Source organism: Vombatus ursinus, unplaced genomic scaffold (assembly GCF_900497805.2).
Source record: "Vombatus ursinus unplaced genomic scaffold, bare-nosed wombat genome assembly UNPS02014813.1, whole genome shotgun sequence".
In the NCBI taxonomy this organism is placed as follows: domain Eukaryota; kingdom Metazoa; phylum Chordata; class Mammalia; order Diprotodontia; family Vombatidae; genus Vombatus; species Vombatus ursinus.
This window is the reverse complement of record NW_020954591.1, coordinates 15,632,224-15,659,765: the sequence shown is the minus strand read 5'-3', so window position 1 is coordinate 15,659,765 and position 27,542 is coordinate 15,632,224. Positions and strand designations below refer to the sequence as shown.

General features: G+C 38.0%; 1 protein-coding gene across 1 annotated transcript in view; it reads right to left on the bottom strand.

The window, feature by feature from the left end:
* The window catches only part of ATP8A2 (ATPase phospholipid transporting 8A2), a 741,784-nt gene that overhangs the window by 28,200 nt on the left and 686,042 nt on the right, over positions 1-27,542 (bottom strand). The window contains exons 34-35 of the mRNA XM_027877570.1: positions 17,521-17,609; positions 9,463-9,567 (exon numbers count right to left, since the gene is read on the bottom strand). Coding sequence (XP_027733371.1) covers positions 9,463-9,567; positions 17,521-17,609 — 194 coding nt within the window. The remainder of the gene's footprint in view (positions 1-9,462; positions 9,568-17,520; positions 17,610-27,542) is intronic.

The following is a 27,542-nucleotide window of genomic DNA, read 5'->3' as shown; positions in this document are numbered from 1 at the left end:
TAGCAGGTTGTTCCACAACCTTAACTGGTAGCTCCTGGCCTTTGTGGTGTTGCTTGTTATTTATATCTTTTATCTCATTAGTACAGGAGACAAAGGTTTTGATGTGATTGTTCAAATTAACTTCTATACCTTTTCCTTTCCTATCTCATCAGACCCATTCCTAAAAGAAAGCTGTGAGGAGACCTGAAGTTCAGCCCTGCCTTTTATCTGAGCTTTCATATTGCATTATTCTGCTCTGGTAACTCCGTCAGTTCAAGGCAACAACAATGTCTATATTTTGGATGAAGGTGCCCAAATCTATGGTGCAGTACGTTTGTAAAAGTCTCTGGGCTGGGCATGGGAGAAGCCTATCTTAGGAAGGCCATGAACTTTCCTCCTTTGCCCAGGGCCTGGCATTCATGAGACTGGCATTACTGCCTATAGCTCACTGCTCAATCACTGTGGGGCTAGACAATGAACTGTTTCATTCTCTAGACTAAGAAAGAACCCAAGGAGTTACTCATTAGTAAGTGTGAATAATAACCAAGTAGCACCACCTAAGGAGTGTTAAGCTGGGCAAAGAAGGAGGTATTGCTTGAATAAACACTAGCATTACAAGCACAATACAAAAGGAAGATTAGCTGAGCTCAGCTCCACAGGCCATCTAAAACTCAAGGTCCTTTGATTAAGCATCCACTCCTATCCCTTCCTTGACACAGGAGCTCCAAGAAAGCAGGGACTGGTTTTTGCCTTTCATTGTATCTCCAGAGCTTAGCAAAGTGCCTGGCATGTAGTAGGCACTTAACAAGGAAGGAAACAAACATTTATTAAGACCTACTGTGTGCCAGGCACCACGCTAGGTACTTTGAAAATATTTCATTTGATCCTCATGACAACCCTGGGAGATAGGTGCTGTTATTATTCCCATTTTATAGTTGAGGAAACAGAGGCAAATAGAGGTTGTAACCTGTCTAGGGTCACACAGCAAGCGTCTGACACAGAATCTTAACTTGGATCTTCCTGACCCCAGGTGCTTCAGGGTTCTATCTCCTATGCCACCCAATTGCTTCTATTATATATTTGTTGACTAGATTTCGTCTTGCATTCTTAAGAGCTACTGGTTTTATTTTCCCTCAATAAGGAAATCTCTCACCAACAGTCAGATGTATCCGAGACTGGCCAATAGGTCATATCTGGCCTACACAGACAAATCCATTGCATAATAACAACAACAACATAGCACTTGTACTGGCTAAGTGCTTCACAAATATCTCATTTGATCCTCACAACCACCCTGAGAGGTAGCTGCTAGCATTATTCCATTCTACAGATGAGGAAACTGAGGCAAAAAGCAGGTAAGTGGCTTGCCCGGGGTCATATAGCTAGTCATAGAGCCTAGATTTGTACTCAGGTCTTCCTAGCTATAGGCCCAGAGCTTTATCCACCAAATCACCTAGCTGCTACAAATAAGAATAAAGGAAAAAAGAGGCAGCCTGGTTTAGTGGATAAAGAGCTGATATCAAAACCAGGAAGCTCAGGGTCCAAATTCTGCCTTTGACACATACTGGCTGTGTGACCCTGGGCAAGTCACTTACCTTCTCAGTTATCTAGGCAGCTCTCTAGAGGTGCGCTTGACAGAGGGAGTTTCCTTACCTGGGAGTTCTCTACTCCAATGAAATCCCGACTCCAGTCCTTTCCCTATCTTACTCTGGAAAGTCCAGAACAATGGATTTTCAAGGTTCCTAACCCATAACCACTGAAGAGAAGATTGTGGCTTTCTAAGTTATGGGGCATCAAAAGAATCTGCTCAGGGAGCTATGGGTGTTCAAAAATTCAAATGTGAATTCCAAATTACTCTAGGAATTTCTCTCAAATTCATTTTCTCTCTTTAAATTTGGTTAGTCCATTGCATTCAGTAATTACAGGACGGAAAGCCTAATCATCACCCAGCTAGCACATGAAGAACACCAAATCAGTCCATTTTATCTCAAGCACTTTGGGATTGCCCACAAAACAATGAGTAGAGTCAGGTTTCTGTAGGATTATGTCCAAGCTGTAACTCAATTTTAGGAGGGGTTTCTGGTTATCAGTTACCAGCTAACTGGAATGTCTTACTTTCTGAGATCAATCAGAGCTGCAGGAGAGGGAGACCCTGAGGAGGGTCTTTAAATTGAAAAGCAAACAACCTACTGATAATGAAACAGAAATGTAATCAACCAAGATCTTCTGAGAACCTCTTAAAGAGCCCATCTCTAACTGGAATGTTTAATGCTGATATCTCCGCTATGTAAACAGCATAATGAAATAATCTTTGCCTCTGTAAATCCGCCTTCCACCGCTTCTATCTGCTGGCCATGTGGGGCAAATGAAATTGACATTTTACAAAAGGAGTCAAATGATTCCTGAGTGTTTTCTGAAAGGATGCAACCAACCATCAGCACTAATTAATCTGTTGCTGAAGTCTGCTATGGGAGTGGAATTGATCCCACAGAAGTACATATTTGTCAGGAAAGATGGGTAGTTTATGTGTGATTATTGCTTTTAAGACAAAAGGCAAAAACAAATGTATTATAGTCATCCTTGAACTGTAGAGGTGGGGTCCAGAGTGCTCCTCTCATCTCAGCCATTAGTGAACCTTAGGTCATTTTACCTCTATGTACTAGCTTCCCCGCCTCTGTAAAAATAGGGGGGAAAACCACATGGAAACCTTACCTCTCAAGTATTTTGTGAGAATGATGCAATTAAAAACCCCTACTATAGCACTGGGCTTTAACAAAATTACTTTTCCCACTTAAACCAATCATAAAGGCATTTTAATTAAAGTGAACTGAACCCTATTTTGCTGCATTTCACATGAATGGTAGTTTAAAACTGTTTATTTTATTCATTAAAAATGTACCCATGGGCCCAAAGACCTCTGATATCTTTAGTTGTATGTGATAATTCAGACATGTTTTACTTCCTTAAGATTGGCTTTCTTCATCCTCTTGTTCCTGCATCTTGAATGCAAATATGGTCGCTAGGAAATCCCATTTGGATAGTCCAGTGTCATTTCCTGGACCATTTATTCCCTTTGTTTCACTAATGTTTTCCCTTACCTGTTTCTGAGTTTTTGTCAGTAAGGATAGGGATTTAAATCAACCTCCTTTGATGGTCAAGTTCACTGTCCAATTGTTCATTTAGCTAAGAACTTTCCCTTAAAATTAAAATTCTTCTTCCATCCCCTTGACCCAACTCAATTTCCCATTAAGGTCTGTATCAGAAATGTATCTTCTTTCTTTCAAACATTCCAAGGAAGATATTTCGTTCACATTTCCCAATAAGGATCCTCTTTTCTGGACTATACCAACATATTTCTCTTTTGCTTGTAATATCTTATGACTTAGCTCCTGACTGATGGGGGTTTCCCCTCATATCCTTTCTAAACTTTAGGGATTCATAAAGTAACAAAATTTCTTTCTAACCATTGTTCATTTTTTCCTCATAACTTTATTCTTGCTAAAAACAGCCTCAATGTTTCTCACAGGATACTATACATAAATTATTTTAAGAATGCCAGTCTCAAACTTATGATTTCCAGATAGTTATCTCTCAGTTTCTCTTCCTGCTTCCCAGCACCCCTCCCTGTGTTCTTCTAAATATGAAATAATAACTTGGGACATTCAGGTAACTCCTAATTGTTTTTGCTATACTGTTTTTTTTAATTGACATCTTCTCTAGCTTCTTGGGTTTTAATTAACTTGAACATAATTTAGTAATATTTCTGAGTTTTCCCTTCTTTCCTTCTTAGTTCATAGGATCATAGATTTGGAATTGAAAGGCACTAAGGGGCCCCTGAGGTCCAACCCCCTCATTTTACAGATGAGGAAACTGAGGCCCAGGGAGGTGAGGTGATTTGTTCTAGTGTCATATTGATAGTGCCAGAGGCAGGATCTGAACCCAGGGCTTCTGACTCCCAAATCAGTACTTCTTCCACTGCACTGTGGTTGCCTTTCTAAACAAAGAAGTTAAGTGATTTGGCCAAGGTCATACAGTAAGAGAGTGGAATGAGTACTATACTAGCAGACAGGAGACCTGGGTTCAAGGTCCAATTCTGCCAATAACTGCATGACCTTAAACAAGTCACTGGATATCTCTAGGCCGCACTTCTCTCATTCATCAAATGGGAATGGTTGGACTAGATGTTCTCAAAGGTTCCTTCTGGTTCTGACACACCATAAAACTTGAATACAGAATGAACCTATAATTGGAACCCTAATCTGACTCTGCCCAAGCAGATAGAAGTGTGCCAGTTTTGAGACAGATTTCTTTACTCAAATGAAAAGAACATCTGAAAAAAAGGATTTAAAATTTAAAAAGCCAAAACGATCATCCTCAAAAAAAGGTGTCCTCCCATACCAATATTTTAAGACTGTCTATGTCCTAAAAGATTCATATTCTGTCTCAGAAGCAGAACAGTATCAAATGTTTTTTGGGTTTTGGGAGATCAACTTTATTCTCTTTTCATACAAAATGCCTTAAGGGATATTTTTCATCAAGTCAAGTCCTCACTTGACATGATGCAAATATATTTGTGTTTTTTTATTTTATTTTTTAAAATCTTAGTACCAGACTAAGCCTGGAGTGGGAAGACATGTCGTCTATTTGAAAAGCTTACTGATGGACTTCAGGCCCTGTCCCATGTCACACCCCACAAGGTGCCACAGGAACACCATGGTGGAAAAGGCCTGACCCAGGCCCTGGCTTTTCAGCTGCAACCTGAAGGTGAGGAATTTGCAACACTAGGCTAGGGGACCTCAGTAAATGATGAATCAAACTTCCCTTACTCTGCTCTCAAGGGCTCTACTGAGTGAGCACATCCCGCTTCATGTGTGCCTGCATCAGCTAGGGGTGGGGGAGAAGAGGGATGTCACCCAGCTGACCATGCATCCATTTTCATGTACAATACTGGAGGGGCAATAAAGAAGATAACTTGCTCTAAAAGGGTAAGGCTAGCCATGCAACTACATTTACCAAAGCAAAAGAGTAAGTTATATTTAGTGAAAACCACTTAAGTGAAAGAAAATCCCAGGTCTTGCTGGTAAAAGACAAGAACAGGGACCTGGAACATTTGATATTTAAAGCAGACTGAAGCAAAGTGCAGAAAATTGTCCCTTCACTGCCTTCCCCCCCAATGATTAGAAGGGAGGGGGAAAATGACCTAGATTAGCACAAGGCTTAGTTTCCAGATCTGAACTAGATTTAAATGAGAGGTAAACTAAGTAAAACTGAGAAAGGAGATAAAATTTTCATTGGCTATTTTTCTTGCTTGTTTTACTAACCAATCTCCTTCCCCACAAAAAAACCAACGCCGAAATAAAAACTACTGTCCATATTATTGAAAATGATCAAAGCATCATTTTATGAAACGTCTTAATTAAGCCATATCTTTTAAAGAAATTTCTAAACTTAAAGCTTTCATTTTTAAACTGAATTAGATAGTCCCCCCCCTTTTCCTAATGGGAAATCCCCATGACAGGCATTTTTCTGGAGTAAAGGGAAGTCCCCCAAAAGTTGGAAAGGAAGCCTATTTTTGATGTTGTACAAAACAGTATAAAGTATGTCATTCATATGTCTACTGTGCAACATAAAAGGAAGGCCCTTGATGCTTCATTGTTGTTTAAAAGATATTGCTGGATATGACAGCTTGTGAAAAATACCTAGTGTATCAATAAATGAAGGATATTATTAAATGAACTTATTTAAAGCAAGGGAAAAATCATCTTACTTAATAACCAAGTACTGCTCTGCTTCCTTGCCCTTTATTTTAAAACCTCTATTACCTCACTAATAGGCAAACTAAGGATTTTTAGGTACTAGAATGAATAAGTCATTGCTCTTGACTTGAGTAGAACTCAAGCCTAGAGGTCCAATTGCTTTTCCTTCTATTCTCCTTGTACTCCCACTGCCCAAAACACAGAGCTGTCATGGGACTCCTCTCTTTTTTCACAGGGTACATATATTATCCTAGCAGAATTTAAGTTCCTTGAGAACAGGAACTATAGCTCCCATTTTTCAGAACTGTAGAACTGAAACTTCCCCCATTCAGGCCCTAATAGCAAGAGTTTACTGTTGCCTTACTTTAATTTCCTTCTACTGTTGTTTCTTCCTGTCCCATCCCTCAGTCCCTTAAGGCTAGTCAATAGCTACATTTCAATGACAGTTAATTTCATAAACTTATTGTTTAGATGTGTAATGGGAGTAGAGCATGAGATCTCTAGACAGACCTACTTTCCTTCCTTCCTTCCTATTCAAGGTAGAATTTACTGAGGAGTTCTTTGAGAAGAACTTTCAGGTGCTTTGGGAGACCCTGCTCTGAGCACCTAGGGTTGCTTCACACTTAGGACGGGGGCCTGCTTCTGATTTAGGCAGCCTTGGGCCTTTTAGAAGGACTGGCCCCCAACATGTCCATTGAGGTCACTGCCAAGGGCTCTTCATCTTTAATTACACACCGCTAGCTGTTTTCTCCACAAGAGACTAGATAACACCTCCCCCAATCTAAATGCCCTGTGTAGTAGCCAAAGAGAACCCTAATGAAGCCTGATGTCTCTTAGCTGCAGCTTTGCACTTCCAACTAGTGAAGAGGGCACTGGAAAGCCTATGGTTACCACAGATGTGTCTTTCTCTCCACTGCCTCTCTTTAGATATGGACTCCAGTTACTTGCTTTTCTCCATAGAAAGCATCTGGGTAAAAATGAATCTCAGAGGTGCCAGCAGGGGCCCTCAGCACGTCTGAGAAGGGACGGCAGGAAAGCCATACCACCACAATGCAGCTCTTCGCAATTATATAGATTATTAAACTATGATATGGTTATAGTCTTAGAAATTCCTCCTCCCCCTTACTCTGCTTTCCCTGCCCAAGGACAAGCATACCAATGGAAGCAGGTGTGAGAGAGCTGGGCTTCACATAAAGGAGATTAAAAAAAGAACAATTTCGAGGCTAAACTTGGGAGGCTATGACCTAAGCATAAAGCCAGCACCTCTAGCAGACTGCAGCAAACTTCCCCATTTATCTCGTTTGCAAATGGACCACACAGAAAATCTGGGAGCAATTAGGAGATAGGAAAAACAAACTCATTGGGAGGTGGGGTTGGGGGATGGATTCCTTACATCATCTTCATGCAAGCTATTGGAGCAGGGGATCTGTATGGATGAGGACAGATAAAAGAGCTTACAGTCTGAACTTAGGAAAACAGGAGTCTATGAAAACACTGAGCGCACACACACACAAAATCATGACCTACAATGTTAAGTTTTTATGATGACTAGACAATATGTAAACATGAATTAGGAAGGTGAGCAAAGTCTAGACAGATGCACATACAATGTAGGCTCCAACTTCCTCCTGATAGAGTCAAACAGTATTTCAATCTGCCTTAAAATTTTAAACAAGGAGCTATCATCAATAAAAAGTTGTCTCTTCAAAACTGTCCCTACAAATAGGAGTCATATATTGCTAATATTATCATAAAAAAGTTTTGAATAAATATAGAAATCCCTTCAAATTTCCTAAAATAACACTCTTGAAAAAAGTTAAAATACTTCCCCTTCTATCATGTCCCTATGCAAGTTTAGAGTTCTTTCCCTCTTTTCAAAAACTGTTTTTTCTCCGACCCTATCCCTAATAAACAAGAGGGGTAGTGGTAAAAATTTAAATAAAATAAATAAAATAAAAAATAAAAAAAATTTAAATAATATAAAAATAGCCCCTAATGAAAAGGACTGCCTAGAAGTCGCTAGAGGTTTTCACCACCTCTAGCTGCAAAGGTAGAACTCATTGTCTGATAACTTATGTTATGCTGTGGAGTGAATGATCAATGGATGATTTACTATTTATCTTATCTTGTGTGTGGCTACGATACAGAACATGCCTGTCCTTCCATTTAATCCTTTGAGTTATGAACTTTTCTCTATAATAAACTAGGTACTATATTGCTTTGATTTGTGAAGAAATTTTTCATTATAATGATAAAATCTTTACTTTTGGGAGTGGTTCAGCCTCCTTAAATTTCTCACTTTACACCTCAATGAATACACAATACAAGGCATTGTAAGTTTCCATCTTGTCATCCAAAGACATGTTCGTATAGTTCTCAGGTGTTTTATATATAAAGCTATTGAACAATTCCAAAATGACTATTCAACTAAATACTAATACCTATACCTCTCATTGGATCTTTTTTCTGAGTGGGGAGGGCAGTTTATTATGAATATGGTTTATTAATAATTCTTTATTAATAACTTATTTTTAGCTTACAAAAAAGGTTCCTTAAAACTCAATTTATTATGTCACTTTTGTGGTAATAAATCAAGAAACTGTGGAACTTTTTTCTTTGGGCACTTTACATCAATTACATAAGAAATTACATAAGGATTAGTCATGTCACTCTAGATTGTTAGCTCCTTAAGGGTAGAGACTACTTTGGTTTTTTGTCTTTGTATACTCAGAGAGCTTGGTAGAGTACCCAGCACATAACAGGTGTTTTAATAAAAATGTTCGTTCAATTGTTAAAGAACTCTTTTCACTGAGGGATGTGCATAATTCCTTTATTTCCAAAAAGACATCCCAAACTGAAACAATGTTGATGTTGTCTATTAGGACGCAAACTTTTCCCAGGCACGGGTTTTCTTCTCTTTGCTAATTTATGTAGTTTTTGTCAAATCTAATTTAATCATCATAACTGAACATGCCATGAAATGGTTCCATGCTGTGAACAAGGACTCATTTGCATGACCTGCTCTCAGAGATGTCTGGCCTGCTGGGGTGCAGAAGGCAAAGGAGGTGAGGAAGTGTAATCATTTAAACATAGAACACAGAGAGTAGCTCTAGCTCACGTGACAGTCATGCTGCCACCAGGAAAAAAGAATTAATATGCTCATCAGGCCCACTCCAAGTAGTATGGAACCAAGGGATGCACATGGCCCTTGAAGATCAGCAAGCTGAGGAATCCACATTGGCAGCCCTGTACATTAGCAAGAAACCAAACAGTGCATAAATTCTGAGCAGAGGATGACTGGGCCAGATACCAAAACAGACTGAGTTTTCTTCTGCTTTCTAATCCTCTTTGGTAATATTGCTGAGCCTGATCTCATCTACCCTAAGTCAGAATGACTACTTTTCCCATTTTCCACACTGGACTCAATTTGGTGATGACAGGCCACAATACAGAATCCAGTAAGTGGAGAAAGGGCCTGTCCTGACAACAGGCTTGGTGGTTAGGACAGCCTGTGTTCCACACTGCCATAGAGACAGAGACTAAAGTCTCAGATGAGTTTACTTCCTGAGGTGAAAATGCTTTTTTTGGGGGGGAGGGCAGGGGAGAGGGGAAAAGCATGAGTAAATCATGATTATTTTCAAAACTGGGAAGGTAGAGAGAGATAGGGTGAAAGGGGTAGGGAGAATTGATGCTTTTTTAAAAAAAAATTAGGATGGAATTGCCCCACCTCTTTCCATTACTATCACGAAGCATAGTTTTTCCCAGATCTTTGGACTTAGTTTCCAACTCCTGAACCTGCTCCAGCAAAGTTTTATGGTAGGTATGCTTGGCCCTGTATCACAAGGGAAAGACAAAAAGAGAAGACAACACATGAGGTTTACACAGCTACAAGAAGACCCCGTATTCCCCTCTCAGAACAGAGATGTTCATCCATGGCCACAGGAAGGCTTGGGAAATAATGAGGCATTCAAAGCCTCCATGCAAGATATAGGGTATAGAAACTGGGAAGCCTTACCAGGATGCTGCTGATCAGAGCTAGCTGCTGGTCTATGAAGAACAGAATTATTCACCTACTTCATAGAACACTTACTGTTTTATGAAAACCCTAATGATCTAGGATTGGATTGTGGAGCCCCAACAGGCAATTCATGAGACTGGCCCGGCCCTCTGCCATTCCAAGGAGAGACCTGATGATTCACTGAATATTCAGTGAGTCAAGCAAGACATGCTTACAATCTGTCCCGAAAGACCTTTTCATTACAGAGGACTGAAAACCTGATGCAAGGAGCTGATCATCTTGGTCCTTCCTTACAAACCTCATCCAAATGGTTACTCACGGATACTGCTTCATTCCCTGAGCCTAAGGCTGTGAAAGAAATGTGTCTCTGTGTTGAGGGGAGGTGGGAGGGTCTGACTATACCAGGCATTTCTCTCCTGCCCTTTAGGCAGCTATTACACAAATTCAAACATGGTAAGGAGGTTAATCCGGGCAGAGTTTACCCCTTTGGAGTGAAGACTCTGACCTCAAACCTGGAAGGCAATGAAAATATCAAGACACCCATGCTCCATTTTTCTCTGGCTAACCACTTTCCATTAGACTCTATGATTATCTTATATCTTAATATCTTCTGTGAAATGAATTGGATGTTAATAATGCTCATAAAATGAAGTTTATAAACTAAGAGATGAACATATACCTAAAAATTTCTCCCCTTCCCCACTTTTTATTCAGCAATAACATATTGTGTCTGAATTCCAGACATTTTCTGAGCTGTTCTCTCAAGAAACAAGCTTACCTCTTCTTCTTGAAGATATTAGAACACCGTAGTTTTTGCCTAAGTCCATTCATATTACTGTTCTTATAATGACCTCTACATACTTAAAAAAAATCACTAAAACCTTTGTCATTATTCTCATGCAATCTGTTGACCACAGGATCTCTTCAAAGTAGAGAGACAAGTCATTCTAGGCCTAGAACGTTACCACTTGGCAAACAACATGGTCAAAGAAAATGGAAGAGAAGGCAGTCAGAAGCATTCTGGGAAGATCTGGGCAGAGTAAAGCTGTAAGATGGCAAAGAATTGAGATATTATCAACATGTGCTAGGACTCCCTGTTTATTTAAAAAACACCTGTTATTAAAACAAACAAACAAACCCTGTACATTTGCTGTACCGCAAAAGAGATTCATCTAAGGTAGAAGAGAGAAGACTTAGCATATCTGGCCAAGGAATGAAGGAAGACAGGTGAGTAGATTCACCCAAATCACCAATGGTAAAATCCTTAGATTCAAACAAAAGTTAGCAGAAGGCTTTCAGCCTTCATTTCTAAAGCTGGCAACTGTAGAATTTTTAGGTGATGATAAACTATTTAGAAATTTAATTAACACTTTGAAAATTAAAAAAAAACTTATCTTCTTAACTTATATATAAATTACTGTATATATATACACACACATATATAATTCTCTCTATATACACACATGCATATCTAAAAACTTCCCCTTTATTATGTAATTTTCAATGAGACATAATTTATCTGTATAGACCACATTATTTTTAATGTCATGATGTGTCCAATAACTTTAAAATCTTAATTATATATGTATACATACCTATGTTTAACTGAAATCAATTCTACTAAGATAAAACACAACCTTCTCACACTCTATATTAATCTGTAACTGATTAGTCTCCACATGCACTGTATATGTATACAGTTTATCCTTCTCTTCCCAGAGTAGCATATCAATAAAAAGCTAATCACATAATATTTAAATAAAAGAAATACCCTCATATCAATGAGACTATCATTATAGATAAAAGGCTGTGGCTTAAAGACAAAACTATGGCAATTTTATGGAAACTAAATAGTATGCATTTGGTAGTGGGATATCCAAAAGAACATTGAACAACATTACCACTTAATCCGGCTAAATGTCGTTGGTTGTTTTTAACATACGCTTTTCATTTTAGAAAGACTATCTGTAAGTCAGGCCAGTTGCATTTAACTCAAAGGGTAAGCACAGGAACTACTTCCCCAACTTATGAACATCTGACTCATACGTTATCTCACATACCCAAATACCTGGCTGGCCTGTGCTATTTCAGGCAGGCTCTTCCCAGAGACTGAGAACTGGTTCTTCTGACCTTCTGACCACTGACCAGACTAGGTGATTGGCAAGGAGGTTGGTGTGGGAAGATAAAACATGTCTTTGGTGCCCCCATGATCCTTTTGGGGATGGGGGTTTGAAGGAACTATGGCCTAGGTCTTGAGAGTTGTTCAAGGATGAAGATCTAGATGATAGGAGTCTTCTGCGTAATGGGCCTTCCTACCCCACTCTGGCTCCCCTATCACTACACATTTGTTATTGTATCATGTAAATCTAGAATTTCAAAGAAGAGGGAGTGCTACATTGTCTAACTCTCGTCTCAATTCCTAAATTACACATATTCTCCTCCACCTCCAACTCCCAATGGTCCTGAACTATGTTCCCTAATTTTGTGTACGTTGTGGAATACATTTCTCCCTGTAGAAATGATGCTGTAAATGGTGTTAAGGTTCTCATACTAGCTCATAAAAACCCATTTATAACCTACAAGGTAGCTAGAATACTACAAATCTACAAAGGTATCTTTCACCTTTAGTTTTCTTAGTAATTGTAGATTAACATTGCTCCTAAAGCAGAATGTGTTCAGAATTCCACAATGACTTAGAGAAGAAATTTCAGAACATGGTAGTGGTGGGGAACTAATGACTCATATTGTACCCAATATGGAGTGGTATTGATCATGATGAAGTACTATTCATAATAACCATGCTTATTTGTACAGCACTCATTTGTTTGCATATTTTTATGGTCTCTTCTTTGATCATTGTAGAACCCTGTAAGATAGGCAGACAAGTCTAATTAGGCGCATTTGATCCATGAGTCAACTTTAAGTGACATCTTCAATATGTATGAAAACCAAGATGAAATCAAACCCAGGTCTTCTGACTTAAAGACCTATTCAAGTCTCACCTCACCCCCCCTCCCTTAAAAAAGGTCCTAAAATTGGACAAATGACTCCAAAATCTTGGCTTGGTAATATATACTTGTGGATGGGATAAGTCCTGATACTAAGAGGTCAAAAGGCATTTACAAATTAGTCACTGGTACAATGGCATCTCATTGAGGCATGAATGTGAATCAGGATTTGGTGTTTCTGAGACAAGCTTTAAATGGAGTAAATTTGCAACAGCTACTTTGATCAGCCCTCATCTGGATTAAGCACTGATAGAATAGCAGTGGGTTGGGCCCTGGTACAAATCTCTGTGTTTGTATTAGGTATTAGAATCATCTCTGACCGGTGGGCAGGTTTTAAGTTTTCAACCTCATTAGAAACTTAAATATTAGAAATCTTGTATTTTCTGTGGCTTTTCCATTATCTTAGTTTCTTTTCTTGCCTTAACATAGGTAACTGTTTCCTCTCCCTGAGATATACAGGGGTTGAGAGTCAGCAGATCAAATGGAAATGTTAAATCTTCTGAGTGCTCTCACATGCACAAAGATACTAGTTAAAAGGAAATGAGTTTAATTACATGGTTCAGAAGTTACCTGTCATTTCTACATTTACGCTGTTTGTTGCTTTATGTTTTGAGTTAAGTGTCTATGGGGGATTATGGCAAGGGAAAGATTGGTTGGATATAATGCAAATTTAGGAAATGATAACTAAGTTCCTGAAGGAAATATAATAAAATAAAAAGAAATCCTCTCAAATGAGTTTACTGTCTTTAAAGCTCTAACAGATTATTTTAGGACAAATAATGAATTTTCCATTGTTGAGAGGTAAGCAGATTGAGAGATTATATAAAAAAGTCATCATAGGCAAATAACTTGGAAGATTGTTAAGGTTTTCTCAGGCAATTTAAGATTTCTACTTCTGTAACTAAATACCTTTTTAGTCAGGATCATATTTATCTGACAAAGCACTTTAAATCAAAGGTAATAATAATAACAATAACTAGCATTATATATACCCCTTCATGGTTTGCAAAGCACTTTACAAATATTTTATTTTATCTTCACAACAATTCTGGGAAGAAGATGGTATTGTTATCCACATTTAATAATTGGCGAAATTGAGGCAGACATTGGTTAAGTGGTCATACCGCTAGTAAGTGTCTGAAGCTGGATTTGAATTTTTTTATTTTTTTGACTCTAGGTCAAGCAGTCCAGCCACTGTACCGCCTACTTCCAATCGCCTCTTTTTACTCTTAGAAGTTGGAGTAGCCATATATAAGGGTAGAGATAAATCGGATAGAAAAACCAGCAGGAATCCAGGAGATTGGGGTAGCAAATCTCCTCAAGGACTTTTGGCAATATCTGAGAAAAATTAATCTTTGGAATGGGACAGAAATTTTTAGCTTTTTCAATGAGAAGGGGCATCACCAATGAATGGAATCTCTCTGTTCTTGGTCCAATCCAGGAAGCAAGGAATAACCCTTCCAACAAAATCTCACAATGCTGTCCTACTGGCTCATTACAAACTTTGTCACAAAACCTAACACTAAATTCTATAGATGCTCCTTGATTTATATTAACTGTTAATTTATAATTATTTCCCCTAAATAATGAAGTTCAAAAATTAGGAATGTGGTTGGCTTTCAGTCATCAGAGTGACTGTGTATTCATAACAATACAGCAAGCAAGCAGGAAAAATGCTGCATGGTTTCCAAAACTGAAATTTAGGACTTGAGAGTAGAGTTAAACAATGTGGCACTAACAGAGCCAAGTATTTAATAATAAGCTTCCTCTTCTCAGAAATAGAGGGAAGACATTCCAGATTTACTTGACTCAACAGCAAATGTTTCAAGCTCAGGGCTGAAAGGAACATGGTATGAGATAAGTGGTCTGTATGATAGCTGGATTATTCGAACAAAAGAAAATTATAGAACTCAGTGTGCCAAAACAAGAGTTCATTCTGGTTTGGGACTAAAATGCCTATCCCAAATGAAATGTCTACATCCCCAAGGATTCTCCTAGTGCTAGAATATCTGCAGAATCTCTCCCAAACCACCTTTCCCTCCACTGCTGGGTACACCTTCTGCATTAGGTGATATCTTTTGTGTGATTCATATGTGGACGCACAGGCTCGATGCTGAAAAATAGACAGCCGGGTGCAAACAAAAGTGTCCCCTTCGTTTTCCCCTAAAGTGCCTCTTTCCAAGGCTGTTGGTCCTAGCTCAAGTTTTGTCTGGCCAGGCCATTGGAAAGGAAATGTACTTTTACTTCTTCCATATGGTGAGGTTGCAAGCTGTGTCATTTGACTTATCCTAGTTAAAATATAAATGGTTAATTTTACAATGACAGCAGGCAAAAAAAAATTCCGGTTTGAGGGAACAGATTAAGTTTCTTAATGGTGATAGGGGCCTCCTGCTTAAAACCCATTGGGAAAAAAATCCAGAAAATCAGATAGTAAAGTATAGGGTTTTGGTCTAGTGAACTTTCTCATCTCTGCACATTGTCTTTAACATGGAAGTTGTGGGGGGAGCGGTGAGAGTGAAGAGTGAAAGGGGAGGTGGAGATACTGTTGTTGAAATCCCATTAGGCTAAAACTGAGTTTTAGCAACAGAATTTTCAGGACACTAATTCTAGATGATTAAATCTTAATCAATTGAGACCACTTTACAACAAAACCAATGCCTCTCATTCATTACTAGGAAGAAATAGTCATGCATGCAGGTAAATTTGAGGGCACACTTGTCAGAAGGCGATTTGTACTTGATTCTCTTGCTGGATACAGAAAACCTGGTGGACAATGATTGCATTGTGCTGCTTTGTGGCCATTTCCTAAAAGAGCAAATATGGGGCACGGCATTCCCTTCAACTCTTAGTTAGATTCATATTATGCCTTTTCTGGCTACCTTTAAAATCTCAGAGAATTCTGAGCACCATTTAATAGAAAATACAGTTTTTGGCACTTAGCATGGTGGTGGTAAGGAATCATTAAATCATCATATCTATAAAACTGGACCCAGACTAAGAGCCCAAGAAGATAAGAATTACTGAATTTATCTCAATAGCTAAAAAACTCAGTGAGTCACTGACAATTTTATACAGCGTATTTTGGGTTTTTATATATTTTTCACATTAGGTATCATCAGTTGTCAAGATAATGCCAAAATGAAAACTTCTTCAAAAGATATATCCTTAACTGTCAGGCAAGAACAATTCTCATTGAAGGTGGGAGGAAGGGAATGACAAAAATGAAACTTGATGTCTTTTCTTGGAAACTTCAGATTAAAGCCATAATTCTCTACTTTTGGGTCTCCCCTCCCCATCCCCACCCATAATTATGCTTCGTCCAAAATGTAGCCAGGTTAGGAAATCTCTATATTCAGGGAAACTGGCAAGTATTTGTGGGAAGGCTTGGATACCCCTAAAATAAAAGCAAAAATTGTTCTCTTTAGACTTCTTCACTTATATATTAAGCTATAATTTACAATGTTTTACAATTTATTTCATTGTTTCATAATATATAATAACAATTTCTGAAACTGTACAAATCAAATTTTTAAAAATGGGATAATTTCCCTCACCCTCCCATATCATCGTCTTGGAAATGCTTTGTCTTTATTTCTTATCAATCATACGTTGTGAGGGGCTCCAAACGCTTTTGTTATTTCTTTGCCTCCCCCTGACCCTTGGTCATGTGTTTGGTTATCTGTAAGCCAATACTTCAATGAACCTGGAGAATTGCTATTTGAAGGAGTCCTGCTATGAATCCCTTTGATAAAGTGAAGAATCCTTTTAAAATCTGAGAACATATTATTTACTTACTAGTGATAGAAGTACTTTTGTTTAAAGCCCATTAGGAAAACATCCAGAAAATTAGACAGTGAGGTTTTTGGTTTAGTGAGCTTTGTAATCAACGTTCATTCTTTCTCTAAAATGGTGGAAAGGCTTTGCTGTTGAACTCCCCACATTCAGGGTCAGTAATGGGATTTTTAAGAGACTGATTTAAGATGACAGAATCTTACTTGACTGAGACCATTAAAAAAGAAAACAAAAACATATGAACCAGTGCCATTCATTCACTACCAGGAATTAGGAGTCATCCAACCCTTGCAGGCAAGTCTGAGAGCACACTTGGGAGGAGGTGGCTTTTGATTCTCTGGTTGAGGATCGAAAATTTAGTAGACAATGACTGCATCGTGGGACTCTTGGACTGGAGAAGCAAATTTTGGAAATCACTGTCTTTTTTCCTTCCTCATTTCTATTTATTATAAGTGAGTTTTACCACCAGGCCAGGCCTACAATAACTGAGTATCTAGTTTTGACTCCTGTAGAGCAGAAATAAGATACAAGATCTGAGCTCCTGAGACCTAAATTTATTGGTTATTGTTTTAAGAAAGAAAATAATTATATATGAATGCTGGTAACTGCAAACTCAGCTAGGTAGAGAGTGAGGGGAAAAGAGGAAGGAATTGTAGGCCCAAGGATAAAGGATGAGAATGAAGAAAGTGTTCAAAAGGTGGGAGGGAGTATAAAGCCTGTATCTTTCAGATGCAGTGTTTCTTTTTTAGAATGAGGTTTGCATTACAACTTAATACTAAATTCTTATTGAGCTATATGCAGGCAAGATAGCTCAACTGACCTTAGATAGAAAGAATCTCATAAGAATTCCTAGGGCATTTAATATTCTGATAAGACTGTTAGCTTAATTTGAATGATAATACTAATACCAAGAGAGATTATGATCATTATTAATACATTTACATTGTTATTTCACTTTTCCACTTACGCTGTCCATGCTAAATCTTTAAGTAAGCATGTCCCAGGCACCAGAAGCAAACCCAGCCAGAAGTATCCACATCTTAACACCATTCCTGCCTGCAAAGAAAAAGAAATGAATTCTTAGTACCAGTACTTTTACCTAACCAGTCAATGAAGATGGCTTTCACAACTAGAAAGAACAATGTAACATCCAATTCTATGGGAAGCAAAACATAGTCCCCAACATCAATATGTTGATTTTTTTTTTTTTACTAAAGCCCATATCCTATTACGTGACATAATTGTGAGGGCCATAAATACACGTTCACATTAGTTAATTTAATAAATATTTACTAAATATCTCTTTGCTTGGCATACAAAGATGAATAAGACAAAGATAAATAGGTCTTTGCCTTTCAAAGAGCTTACAATCTGGGATGGTAGTATGGTGGTGCTACGTCACAAATATTACTAATATAAGGCTGACCACAGGCTTGGTAAAGAGGCAGTTGATGAGTGTGTGGGGTGACAGACTAGAAAAATAGGAGGGTCCAGAGGACCAAAGGTTATGATATGGATGAAAAACAGATCCAAAACAAATGAAAGAATGGGAGAGGTAGAAAGATAAGAAGATGTCATCAGATAGGGGAAATTCTTCCTGGTCCTAGAGGAGGAAAGGTTGTAAATGATGGTGTAGTTGCACCACAGAACTGAGATAGAGGTCATTGAGTCCATCATTGTTATGTAAATGTGACTGTGAGGCATGGGTGTTGGAAAAGTAATTCATAGAGATATTCAAACTTCCAAGAATGGGAGGTAGTGGATAGACAGTTTGTTAAGTTTAAGTTACTAAGGAAGGTGAGCAGACATCCTAGAAGTTGGTAGACAATGGTAATTAAGATGGGGAAAGGGTGGTTTAACCCCGTGGTTCTCCAACTTTTTGGTCTCAGGACTCCTTTACATTCTTAAAAATTAGTGAAGACCCAAATAAACAAACAAAAAAATAAACAAATTTGTTTATATGGGTTATAGCTATTGATATTTACCATATTAAAATTTGAAACTGAAAAATTTCTAAAATACTGACTTATTAATTTATTAAAAATAACAGAAATGAACATATTACATGTTAACATAGATTTTTTAAAAAATGAAAAATAATTATATTTTTCAAAACAAAAAATGAGTAGAAAGAATATCATTGTTTTCCATATATATGTATATATATACACATATATATGTATATATACATATACACACATATATATATTTTCTTTTTTTTTTGCGAGGCAATTGGGATTAAGTGACTTGCCCAAGGTCACACAGCTAGTAAGTGTCAAGTATCTGGTCTGAGGCCAGATTTGAACTCAGGTCTCCTGACTCCAAGGCTGGTGCTCCATCCACTGTGCCACCTAGCTACTCCTGTTTTCCATATTTTAAAAAATCTCTTTAATATCTGGCTTAATATAAGATATATGGATTCTTATATCTGCTTTTGCATTCAAACTACTGCAATATGCTATTTTGCTTGAAGCACCATCCCCTCAAGCTATTGTTCTATATCTCTCTTTCCTTTCACACAAAAAAAAAACTCCTTTGAAAACAAAAACCAAAAACAAACCAAAAACTAAACCTGCTTCCATCTGTTGCCTACATCTACTTGCACTCACTTTTAACTCCTTGGACTTGGCTTTCACTTTCTTCCTCCCATCACTGTACTGAATGTAATCAATCTCCTGAAGGTTACTAATGGATCTCTTTGTTGCTAAATCCAACGGCTTATTTTTTAGTCCTCATATTTCCTTACATCTCTGTCGCACATGACATTCATGATTACCTCCTCCTTCTAGAGAATCTTTTCCTCCTTGCATTTTTATAACACTACTTTAATCTTTCTCAGTCTTTGCAGGATAATCATTCACATCCTGTCCCCAAGCATAAGTGTGCTCTAGGGCTCTGTCACAGGGCCTTTCTTTTTTCTCTACTATGTATCTTTTGGTGGTCTTATCAGCTCCCCAAGATTCAACTACGTAGATGATTCCCAAACCTATACATCTAGCCCTTATCTCCAGAGGTCTCCTCCCAAATCTCCAAATGCTTGCTGGACAGCTCCACCTAAATGTCCCATAGACAACTCGAGCTCAGCATGTCCAAAACAAAACTCATCTTTCTTCTTAAATCCCTTTATCCAGAGAACTTTGATGTTTCTGTCAAGTACACCACCATTCTTTCAGCCACTCACATTGATAACAAAGGTGTCTTTCTTAACTCTTTTCTCTCATCCCCATATTCTGCAAATTGTTAAATATCATTGATTCTGCCTCAGCTTCTTTCATAATTGGCCCCTTGTTTCCACTAACTCCACAAACTTCCTAGTTTAGGTCCTCACTGTCTCTTACCTGGACTGTTATCATGCCCTCCCAATCGGTCTATCTCCCTCCTGTCTTTGTCCCTTTCCAGTCCATCCTTCACATAGCTTCCACACTGCCAATGTCCCTCCCCTCCTCAAGAGGTTGCAGAGACTCCCTACCTTTAGAATAAAACACAAGTTCCCCCACATAGTATTTAAAACCCTTTATAAACTTGCTTCAGCCCACCTTTCCAGGATGACTACACATTAGTCACCCTAACATACTCTACTTTCCAGCCAAATTGTCTTAGATGCTGTTTCTTATACATAACATTCTGCCTTCTGTTCCATTCCCTTTGCACAGGTGCTCCCCCTACTTTGAATCTCTTCCTGCCTCATCTCTACTATCTGGAACTCCTGGCTATCTCACTTTTGAATTTGTATCCTCAGTGCTAATACAGGGTAGGCACTTAAATCCATATTGATCAACAGGTACACCATATACATTTCTAACTCTTAACCTATGCTCACTTTTTCCTTCACTCCCATTACCCACACCTAATACCCTTCCACAAATCCAAACCTTTTATTTTATTAACTCTTTAATCCAGTTTTTGTCTTATATATTTGTCAATTTTCCAACTGAAACAAATTCTCTGAAGAGATGGATTACACATTACATTTCCAGGTAGAACACAAAACCTAGCACCAATGCTTCATGCATAATGAGCACCCAATAAACCTATTGAAGACATGCTATTATATTTCTATAGAAACAAGTAATACATGCCAAGCAAATTCTGCCTCTTGTGGCAAAGTATGGCACAAATTTTAAACAATATTTTATAACAAATAAACTGTTTATGACCATCAATATCAATATCAGTTTCAGGTGCCCAAGCAAACAATGTGGGAGAATGCTAGATGATCAGGCAGGAAACTTGGCCAAAAATAATTCACTTAGGCTAAGAAGAAATGTGGAGGTTTGGAAGTGGTTTTATTATTTTTTTTCACAACTAGTATCAGAATCTGTCTCATCACTCATTGTCAAAACAGTGTTTCTAAAGTTTCCACCTGCCTGACTCTCATCTGGAAAATATGGAATTGAGTGTGTCCATAGTAAAGCTTGCTCCTCCTCTGAGTCTATCAAAAAGATAATTATTGTGCTGATAAATGGTGATAATAAAAAATAAATAAATAAAATAAAATATAAAACAAAAAATAAAAAAAGTGATAAATGGTGAAATAATTTTATTTTTGTTTGCAAAGCTAATCACTGGGTTTTTAACATTTCCCTGATGTGATAAGGGCACCTAATGAAGACTCCAATTGGTGGCTGAGTAAGTAAAGTATTAAGATGATAAGAGAATTGCCGAACCAGGCATCATTTCTAAACTGCTCATTAGTAATAATTAATAATAACAGAAATAATAAAGGCTAACATTAATATAGCAATTTAAGGTTTGAAAACACTTGCCACATAGTATCTAATTTGATTGATATTAATAAGTGTGGTGACCTTACTTGGAGACCATATAAGAACAATAGCAGAATGGAGGAAATCTGATAGAAGCTTTTAGGATGAATGATACTAGGGTGAGGCTAACTTATACATCTTGCTTAGGGGGAATTTTAAGTGGTATTTTAAAGTAGGACTCCTTAAATTTTTTTCACTCACTCAGGACTCCTTCAGTGCTTCTTAAAACTGTGGGTCACGACCCTGGGGGGATAAAACCACACTTTCTAGGCACAGAAAATTATGTGTGAGGGATTGCTTCTCTCCTTATCGCCCACTTATCAAGATATTTTTGGTCTTTGAGTAGCTTATTTGCAAACAGAAAGGGTCAAGACTAATTTTAAGGGCATGATACTCTTTCACTGTATAGGAGCAATGACATGAATTTAATTCTGGGCCCTGTAGCATGTCAGACCCTGGTGTAGAGTGAGAGGGGGAAAATACTTTTGGGAACATTTGGCTCTACCACATGTATTTAGTCAACAATGACAGTGATAAACAATTATAACCTCCCCTTTTCTCCCTTCTATGAAGGTTCTGGAACCTTATCTATTTGGAACTACTGAGGCTCAAGCATTCTTTTTGAATTCTGGCATCCTGAATATTTTCTATCACACTGAAACTTCTTTTGTTAATCTCTTTCTCACCTTTATTTTAGGAAGAATGACATGGCAAGAACATAGTAACGTAGGGTGGCTATGTCATAGTTCAGATATATTTAGTAGTAATAACCCTCAGTAGCCTTGGTTAAGCAGCAGGTACTCCCAGATGCTGCTATCATTTAGAGAGTTCAAACCCTCACAGTATTAGCAGAGTGACAGATAATAGGCTTTTTTTTTTTTGCTGCAGTGGTAATCAAAATACATGGCATGTTAAAATACTTCTCGATACCATGCCACTTGTCAGGAGAGGAAGTAAACAAATTCCAGGGAGATATTAAGTTGCCAGTTTCCAGCAATCACTTATGCCCTCTCTTTACCATCCAAGATGTCTGCAGTGCTGCCAATTTTAAGTTTAGATTTCCTGAACATGGAGAAAGGAACATCAGAGCCATACTTTGTAAAATGTGCTCAAGAGTATTCTGCCACTGGCTTATTTCAGAATTCTAGCAAGCTGGCAATTAAACAGTTTGTAATGGAAAGCCACTCTTCATCCAGTGCAACATGTGGTTCTCGAATGAGTTCTTGTGTGCCTCTTTTAGGAAGATGCCAATCCCCAGAGAGGGGATGAAAATGGAAACCAGATCTTGTTGCATATTAAGAAGGCACCATCCTTTGGGTTCTGCCAGGCATGTGTACATGACTAATAGGGCATAATCTTCAGTATTCCTTATTCTTATGTCTATCTATTGCATTAGTGTTCATAGGAAAGTTAGGACAGCAGCACGAGATACACAATACAGCTGCAGAGCTGGGTGCTTCACTACTCTATTTTTATTTTGAGAGTGAAAAAAGCAAATGTTTGTGAGAGGTAGAGCTAAATCAGTCAAGTGTACTGTATGGAGTCCTAGTCTTAACTGTACAACCTATACTTGCCTAATGGATACTTCTGACATCTTATCTACTATCAATACCTCTTGGTTTGTGTTTTTTTCCCTTTCAAAATTTTGAAAGATATCTTCTGTTTTAATGTTCCCTTCATTTCTGAATACACTGCCCCTTACCCTCCCACAATGTGCCATGCCTTGTAACAACAACAAAAAAGATAGATTAAAAAATATGTAACCAATACAATGACTGAGTCTGACAGTATAACGCAACATTCTACACCTGAAGTCTCTCATTTCTGTCAAAAAGCAGGGAGGTAAATTTTTTCATCTCTTCCTCACAGCCAAACTTGATAATTACAATTACAAAGCATTCCATTTTATATTTTTTGGTCTTTTCATTTTCATAAATGAATTGAATGAATGAAATTTTCAATTCATAAATTTATAGTAATTTATACTGTTTTCCTAGTCCTGTTTACTTCATTCTGAATCAGTTCATATGTCTTCTCAAGTTTCTCTTTTTTCTTCATATTCATAATTTCTAATTCTTTTCATCACAGAGTTCCCTTGGAGTCATAATGACCTGAGTTCAAATCCTCACTGTGGCAATACTAGTTATAAAACCATGAAGAAGCAGCCTAAACTTCTCAGTGCCCCAGGCAGTTTGTTAAGACTATAAGTTATACAGTAGTCACTGATTTATGTCAGGAGAGGGACTTTTCATCCTGGAAGGTCCCCACATCAAAGAAGTCACAGGTATGGGTTTTAAAAAGAGAAATTGAAAATAATGGTATAAATTACCATTTTTATCATTTGTAAAATAATGGTGGGAATTATTTTAAAAACTATTTTTTCCATTTGTTAGAGTGTAGCATATACTTATATGCATATATATACACATATATATATATACACATACACACACACACACACACACATACTCATATGGTCATGAACCATAGCTGGAATATTTGTCAAACTGACTAGAATGACTACAAAGCTGTATTCACTGTAAACTTATACCTTATGCTACAATTATGCCCTGATAGTACCCTGTAGGGCCCTGAACAAATAAATACCCGTTGAATTAAATTAATCTCAGAAACATCATCTGAATCACTTAACATCCTAAAGTGGCATATACTTGTTGTTTTAACTATTCTAAATGTTCTAATAACAATTACTGTATTTAACTAAACCAACAACTAAAGTTGTTGTTTTAATTATTCTAAGATTGCTCCTATAATTCACATTCATTTTAGTTTTCAGAGAGCTTTTACTTTGGTTATCAGCTGTGGGAATATTATTAGCCCCAACTCTCAGAGTTGGGAATTTATCCATTTACTTAGAAGAAACACCTAGAACTACTGCATGTGCATGCAGCAGGAACGCAATGGGTATGCACGTGCATGCAGCAAGAATGCAATGGGTAAGCATGTGCATGCAGCAGGAATGCAAACATCATCTTTAGCAGTCTTTTAGCTTTTCTACCTCTCCCTGAGTTGGTTGGAATTTGCTCATATCCTGGATTCACGGGATGGGATTTACAAATGAGAGGAATTTTAAGGGGAAGAAGCTTTTCCTGGGAAGAACTATTTAGACCATGTGAAGGCCTTGGCCTGCTTCCTGCAGGTACAGAAAACCCCTGGATCCACGTCCAACTTCCCAGCATCGGTTGCGTAGGTGAGGTGGTGATGGACAACAGTGTGTGGTGGTCTTCCTTTTGTGACTGCTTCGAATAAGCTCACAGCAAAGAGATCTGTATGCTACAGCAATACAGAAAGACCTAGAACAAAGATTCCAGGGTGAAGAATGTCCGCAAGAATGTCCCACAAGTTATCTGCCTGATCCCTATCAATAGGGATGGAAGGTAGCTTGCTATTGTTTTCCTTAGGATATGAACTATGGGCAGGGTGTATGATTGTGTTGGAGGGCTCTCTTCATCATCAGCTCCCAATCCATTTATGGTCTAGCTCATAAATCCCAGGGAGTTGCCTGAAGCACTGCAGAAGTTAAACAAATCTCAGAGTCACCCAGCTGGTAAGCTCAGAGGCAAAATTTAAACTCAAGCCCACCATTCTCCATGAGGCCATGCTGCTGCTTCTCCATTCCCCCATCTTACACAAACATTTCAAACGGTGGGGCTCCAAACTGAGCTGCTCAATACCAAATTCCATGGGAGGGTTAATGACAACACATTGTGATGTTAAGTTCTTGTCTAACAAGCTGGCTTTTAGACTCTACTAAAGAAAGGAAAATGGGCCTATCCCAAGGCTCAGTCGCCAACCCTACTTCTCTAATAAACATAACTCATATTTGGCTAGTGGTCTGTGACGTAAGTAGTACAAACGTTATTAACCAGTCAGTTGCCAAATCTTGTTGCTTCTACCTCCACAACTCTTCCAACATCTGGCTTCTTCTCACCACTCACACAGCTGCCTCCTCACTCCAGGACCTCCTAACTCCTCACTCAAGAGTGTTACGACGGCCTCCTCACATCTCTCTTTTGAGTCCCTTCTCTCTCCAATTCATTCTTCCAACTGCTGCCAAAGAGATTTTCCTCAGTGTATATGTGACTGTGCCTCTCCTCTACTAAACAAAATTCAGTAGCTCCCTATTACCTCCATTTAACTTTTAAAGCCTTTCACAATCTGGCCCCAATCCATCTTTCATCTTTCCAAACTCACTGTATGTTATTATTTCCCCTCCCATACTCTGCAATCTAGCCAAACAGGCCTTCTCTGTTCCTCCCATATGACCCTAGTTCTCTGCCTCTGTACTTATGTATTGGCTATTCTTCATGCTTAGAATACATTTTCTTCTCACCAATTTCAAGGACTGTCTTTTCCTGATCCTAACTGTTAGGAATATATCCCTGAATACCTATTATTACATAATTTGTATTGATTAAATAGATATGTATAGACATATATTATATATATATGTATATGTTTATTATTTATATATAGCTTTTTAAAATTTAGTATTTTATTTTCCCCCAGTTCCATGGAACAAGAATTTTTAACGTTCATTTTTAAAACTCTGAGTTCCAAATTCCCTCCCCCGCCACTGAGAAGGCAAGCAATTGCATGTGTAGTCATGCAAAACGTATTTCCATATTAGTACATGTTGTGAAAGAAAACATAGACCAAAAAAAACTTCAAGTAAAAAAAGTATTTTTCAATCTGTATTCAGATACCATCAGCTCTTTCTCTGGGGATGGATAGCATTTTTCATCATAAGTCCTTCAGAGTTGTCTTGGATCATTGCATTGCTGGGAACAGCAAAGTCATTCACAGCTGATCATCTTACATATTGCTGTTACTTTGTACACAGTACATTTCACTTTCTATCAGCTCATGTAAGTCTTTCCAAGTTTTTCTGAGAGCATCCTGCTCATCATTTCTTATAGTACAAAAGTATTACTTCAAAATCCCATAATGCATTTTGTCATCCATTCCCCAATTGGTGGGCATCCCCTCAATTTCCAAGTCTTTGCCACCATAAAAAGGGCTGCTATAAATATTTTTGTACATGTGGGTCCTTTTCCTTTTTGCTTTTTTATTCCTTTTGGGATATAGTCAGTTGAAATACCTAGAGTTGGGAGATGGAGTATCTTGTTTGAGTCACTGACTGTCTCTTCTACCTGATTCTCTTTAACTGTCTTCCAAGACTCAAATACTCACTTAGATTAAGGCCCTACTATGACATGCTGAGACTATTACGCTCCTTTAACTGGCATTCCTGATGTAGGTCTTTCTCCATCTTTAACCCATCCTCCACACTGCCACCAGAGTAACCACCTTAAAATATTACTTTGTATGTCACTCTCCAGTGTTCAAAAAACTTCCAAGACTTCCCACTGTCTATGGGATTAAAGTCCAAATTCCTTAGTCTGCCATTTAGGACCTTCTATAATCTGGCTCCATCCTACCTCTTCAACCTTCTATCCTAATTCTACATGAGCTCCATCCATAATGATCTTTTCTCATTAACGATCTACTCTGAATGTGCCATAAGGATTTCCACCTCCACACTTCTATTAAAAATATAGCTCAACTCCCATATTCTGCCTCTGTCATTTATGCCCTTTATGACCATGTATTCTGCCTCAGTTTCCTCATATATAAAATTAAGGAGTTAGGTTAGATGGACTCTTAGGTCACTTCTAGTCCTACATCTATAATCCTGTCATAGGGTCAGAGGTGTCTGTGAAATTATCCCTGCCAACTGTAGCCTTTGGTGATAATTTTATCCCATGGCCTCCTACAATAGTGTCTGTACTATTCACTTAGTTCTTACAGTCTGGCATTAGTTAAATTCTTACATAGCTGTGCTATTTCCTTAACTAGACAATAAGCTCTCTGAAGATGGAGATCATGTCTTACTCCTTTAAACAAATCCCCAGGATTTAGGGTATTGCTGTATCCCTTGTAAATGCTCAATAAATATTTGTGGAGGATGTTGCAGTGTGCATATTGTGAGGGATGCTTAGCAAGAGCCTTAAGTGTATACTCTCACACATACTTCAAAACTTCAACACCTCAAGCTAAAGGGAGGGATCTTGATTTAATCAACTCCTTTCTGAACTATTGGCAAAGTGAGTACTGTGATAAATCTTAGTTCAAATCTTTATGGTGTTCAAGAAATCCATCACTTAAGAAGGGGATAGAGACCACCTACTTCCCCTCTAAG